We start from the raw sequence: 4,937 nt of genomic DNA on the forward strand, positions 1-4,937 counted from the left end.
AGATAGTCACAATAGTATTATTATTAGTAGTGGGGATAGTAAAAGTAGCAGAAGAAGCAGTAGTAATAGTAATAGTAGTAGTGGTCGTGTATTTGTCACCCCGTGGAAAAGAAAAAAAACATTCGCATTCCTTTGAAACGTCTCCTGATGATGACGACGATTCGGTGTGTTGATGTTACGGAGGCTGTGTGTTGCGTGGACCGCCCTTGGGCATGGCCGTAAGGGCATAGCACCCATACCACGCAACACAGGCCCGGAAACACCTTACACACAACACAATCAAGCTAAAATAACCAAAATAAGATGGGTATTAGGCCCGGGTGTGTTGCGGGAGCGGGCGTGGGCAGGGGCAGGGGGGTAGGGAGATAGGGATGCTGGGCAGTGTGTTGCGAGGACGGCTCACAATATGGCAGCGATGGGGTCCCGTGAGATGTGAATTATCCGTTATTTTTGTGATTTTCCGCTCGTGTGCGCGTCGAGCGTGTCCCCCCGAGGTTCCGAATCCCCCGGGGGAGGATGTAGACGCCACTGACGAAAGATAGAGAAAATAGAGCAAGCGGAAACCGAGATATGACCAAGAAAAGAGAGCGAAGGTGAGATGGAGCCCAGCATCTATTTAAATATTTACCTAATTTTACCTTTATTTCCACGTTTCCTCCGTTCCCTCCGTGTCTCCTGGAGGGGTGGAGGAAAGGGGAAGGTGGAGGGGTGGAGAGAAGCGTGGAGGGAAGGTGGAGGGAGGGAGGAAAGGAGGGAAAAGAGGGAGGGAGGTGTTTGTTTACAAGGAAATGGGAGGGAGGGAGAGAGGGAGAGAGAGAGGGAGAGGGAGGGAGAGGGAGAGGAAAGGTATGAGGAAGGGAGAGAATGGAGAGAGAGAGAGAGAGAGAGAGAGAGAGAGAGAGATGAATGCAACCTTAACAAATTATCATTTCTCTCTCTCTCCGTCTATATTTACATGTCAACAACAATAATAATAATAATTGTAGTAGTAGTAGTACTTGAAGTAGTAGTGGTAGTAGTAGTAGTAGTAGTAGTAGTAGTAGTAGTAGTAGTAGTAGTAGTAGTAGTAGTAGTAGTAGTAGTAGTGGTGGTAGTAGTAGTAGTAGTAGTAGTAGTAGTGGTAGTAGTAGTAGTAGTAGTAGTAGTGGTAGTAGTAGTAGTAGTGGTAGTAGTGGTAGTAGTAGTAGTAGTGGTGGTAGTGGTGGTGTGTTATTATTGTTGTTATTATTATTATTATTAGTGGTGGTGGTAATGGTGGTAGTAGTAGTAGTAGTGGTGGTGGTGGTGGTAATGGTGGTAGTAGTAGTAGTAGTGGTGGTGGTGGTGGTAATGGTGGTAGTAGTAGTAGTAGTGGTGGTGGTGGTGGTAATATTATTATTATTATTATTGGTATTATTATTATTATTATTATTATTAGTGATAATATTAATGGTAGTTGTAGTAGTAGTGGTAGTGGTGGTAGTGGTAATAATAATAATAATAATAATAATAATAATAGTATGTCACTTAGCATGGTCTGCCCTGACAACCTCAATTTTTCTTTGGCAATACAATTTATAATACATAATAACACTCTAAAGTAATTTGTATAAGTAATTAAGTATTCATATATGTATACTTTCAGAAGGACTTGAATAGACATGTGCTCATATATTCACACTCATACATACACAAAAAAAACATACATACATACATACATACATACATACTCATTCAGGAACCAACATAAGTAGTAGTAGTAGTAGTAGTAGTAGTAGTATTAGTAGTAGTAGTGTTATTATTATTATTATTATTATTATTATTAGAAGTAGTAGTAGTAGTAGTAACAGTAGTAGTAACAGTAGTATTAGTATTAGTAGAAGTAGTAGTAACAGTAGTAGTAGTAGTAGTGGTCTGCCTGAGAGGAACCAGGTCACCTGCACCCAAAACCACCCGCATTGCTGACCTGGACTTTGAGGCGACGGTGGTTGATGGTCGTATCAACCACAAGCTCTGTTGGCTTAAGAATAATATGTTTAGTAAGGTTTGTAATATTAAATAAAGATGGTTGTCGGCCACAGCCATCGGCGGGGTGGGGACAGTGAATTGCTTTGGGAAAGGATATGAGAGAATATACCGCTCACAACGCAACTCTTAATAGATGGAGGCCCGTAGTTGTAGAAAAAAAAATAACTAGTAGTAGTAGTAGTAGTAGTAGTAGTAGTAGTAGTAGTAGTAGTAGTAGTAGTAGTAGTTTTTGTTATTGTATTATTATTATTATTATTATTATTATTATTATTATTATTATTATTATTATTATTATTATTATTATTATTATTAGTTGTTGTTGTTGTAGTATTAGTAGCAGTTGTTGTTGTTGTTGTTGTTGTATACAAGTTGTAATTCTTCCCCAGTTGTGAAGCTTGACACTCACCACCACCACCTCCACCACAACCACCACCTCCACCACCACCGCCGGGGCCTCGTCACCCCCCCCCACCACCACCATTACGCGCATCACCACCGTCACCATCACCACCACCCGGGTCAGCCGCCTCACCACGCCGCACGCCACCACCAGGATGCACAACACCACCACCACCACCGCCACCAACACCACCAGCCACACCGCCAACCCTGCCAACGGCGGCCCCAGCGGCAGCACCACCGCCGCCAACAACCAGCACAACCACCACCACGGCGGCGGCGGGGGCGGCGGCGGCGGCGGGGGGCAGGGGGGGCACAACAACCGGCGGCGCAAGAAGCGGCCCTCGTACGGCGTGCGCACGGTGGAGATCACCAAGGGGCGCAAAGGCTTCGGCTTCACCATCAGCGGGCAGGGGCCGTGCATCCTGTCCTGCATCGTGCCCGGCTCGCCCGGCGAGCGCGCCGGCCTGCGCCCCGGCGACTACCTCATCGCCGTGAACGGCCAGAACGTGAGCAAGGCGGCGCACGACGACGTGGCGCGGCTGATCGGCGCCTCCAAGCTGCTCAAGCTGCAGATCGCCGAGAACTACTACAGCGACTCCTCCGACGACGAGTTCGTGACGGTGAGCCGCCCCAAGCCCAAGTACCCGAACAGGCTGCGGCACAAGAGCCAGCAGACGCGCGCCGAGAAGGTCGTGCGCGACCTGCAGAGCGGCGCCATCTTCAGCGAGCACGCCGCCATGCACCTCGGCGAGGCCGCCGCCGCCGCCAACACCTCGGCGGCGGCGGCGGCCGTGCTGCTGGAGCTGGACGCCGCCGCCGTGCACGCCCACGCCGCTCAGTGGCCGCCCAAGGCGCCGCTCACGCCCACGCCCGACGCGGCCCCGCCCTCCGCCTCGCCGACGCGGCTGCGGCCTGACCAGATCCAGCTGGTGATGGCCGAGGCGCGCCAGGCCGCGCGCACGCCGCGCCCCCCCAAGGACCCCCTGCCCCAGCCCTCCCCTGCCCCGCCGCAGCCACAGACGGCCCCGCCCCGGCCCCGCCACGTTGTCAAGAAGAATAACAAGTCCCCCAAGGGCAAGCTGCTCCACCACGGGGGCGAGGCGGGGCGCCCCCTGCCCCCCCAACCGCCGCCCCCACAGGCCTCGCCGCCCCCGCCCCTGCACCAGGCTCCACGGCCGCACTCCCCGCAGGCCCAGTGGGCGGAGCGCCCCAACAGCCCCCCGGCGGCCTTGGAGGCCTACAGCGGCCTGACGGAGCACGAGCTGCAGCAGCTGCTGTTCCCCGCGGGGCCCGGCGGGGGCGGCGTGGGCGGCGGGGTCGGCGGGGGCGACGGGGCGCTGTACCGCGCCGTGGTGGGGTACCTGGGCACCATCGAGATGCCCAAGGAGCCGGCGGGCGTGTCGCGGCTGGCGGCCATCCGCTCCTGCGTGCGCCGCCTGCGCATCGAGAAGAAGGTGCACCAGCTGGTGCTCATGTGCGTGTGCGCCGAGCGCGTGGTGCTGGCCAGCCCCGACGGCCGCTCCCTGGCGCAGTACCCCGCAGACCGCATCACCTTCTGCGGCGTCTACGCCGACGACAAGAAGTTCTTCGGGCTGGTGACGGTGCACGGTGCCGGCGACGACAGCGACGGCTCGCACGACGGCGGCGGCGGCGGCGAGGGCGGCGGCGGCGGGTGTGGCAGCAGCGGGTCGTCGTCGTGCCACGTGTTCATGGTGGACCCGCGCATGGCGCTGCACGCCGACCACGCGCGGCGCGCCAAGTCCTTCCGCCTGGCCTGCACGCCGCGCCCGCCGCCCGAGGCCGCGCAGTGCCAGGAGTTCCCGGACAGCGCCGACCCCATCCTGCACGCCATCCTGGGCCTCTACCGCGGGCGGGGGGGCGGCGTGGGCGCGGGGGGCTTGGAGGGGGGCGTGGGGGGCCTGGTGGACCTGGAGGCGCAGCTGTCCCCCCACCACTCCTCCTCCAACTCCTCCAACAGCGACTCAGGGATCGGCTTCCGGGACGAGGGGGGCGGCCACCCCTACCACCCCCCGCACCCCCACCCGCACCCCCACCACCCGCACCACCACCACCACCCCCACCACCACCACCACGACCGCCTCTTCGTGCTGGAGGTAGACGACGCCCCGCGCTTGCGCCTGCAGAACTACCCCCCCACGCCCGGCCCGACGCCCGCCACACCCGCGCCCACGCCGCGCCCCGCGCCGCTGCCCGACGCCCTGCGCGCCGCTCTGGACACACACCCGCTGCGGGGCGGCGGCGGGGGCAGCCTGGAGGCGCACCGCCCCCCGCACCGCGAGGACAACCTGCGGGTGGGCGGCGGCGGCAGCCTGGAGCCCCCCCACCGCCTGGACGGCCTGCACGCCCGCGGCGCCGCCCTGGACCCCCTGCGGCCCCCCCTCGAGGCCCTGCGCGGCGACACCCACCCGCGCGGCGGCCTGGACCTGGCGCACCGCGAGGCGCTGCGCGGCGACGCGGCACGCGGCGACTGTCGGGGCGACTGTCGGAGCGGGGAGTGCGTGCGCTGC

At 58.1% G+C, this 4,937-nt stretch overlaps 1 protein-coding gene across 1 annotated transcript in view; it reads left to right on the forward strand.

Moving 5' to 3' along the window:
• The first annotated feature begins 385 nt into the window (after positions 1 to 385).
• LOC126989006 (regulator of G-protein signaling loco-like) overlaps positions 386 to 4,937 on the forward strand; it is a 45,838-nt gene continuing 41,286 nt past the window's right edge. The window contains 2 exon segments of the mRNA XM_050847479.1: positions 386 to 593; positions 2,394 to 4,937. The exon segment at positions 2,394 to 4,937 is cut by the window's right edge and continues 1,194 nt beyond it. Of these exon segments, the coding sequence (XP_050703436.1) occupies positions 2,562 to 4,937 (2,376 nt within the window). The 5' untranslated portion in view covers positions 386 to 593; positions 2,394 to 2,561.

The sequence above is a fragment of the Eriocheir sinensis genome, unplaced genomic scaffold (genome assembly GCF_024679095.1).
Source record: "Eriocheir sinensis breed Jianghai 21 unplaced genomic scaffold, ASM2467909v1 Scaffold103, whole genome shotgun sequence".
Taxonomy (NCBI): Eukaryota; Metazoa; Arthropoda; class Malacostraca; order Decapoda; family Varunidae; genus Eriocheir; species Eriocheir sinensis.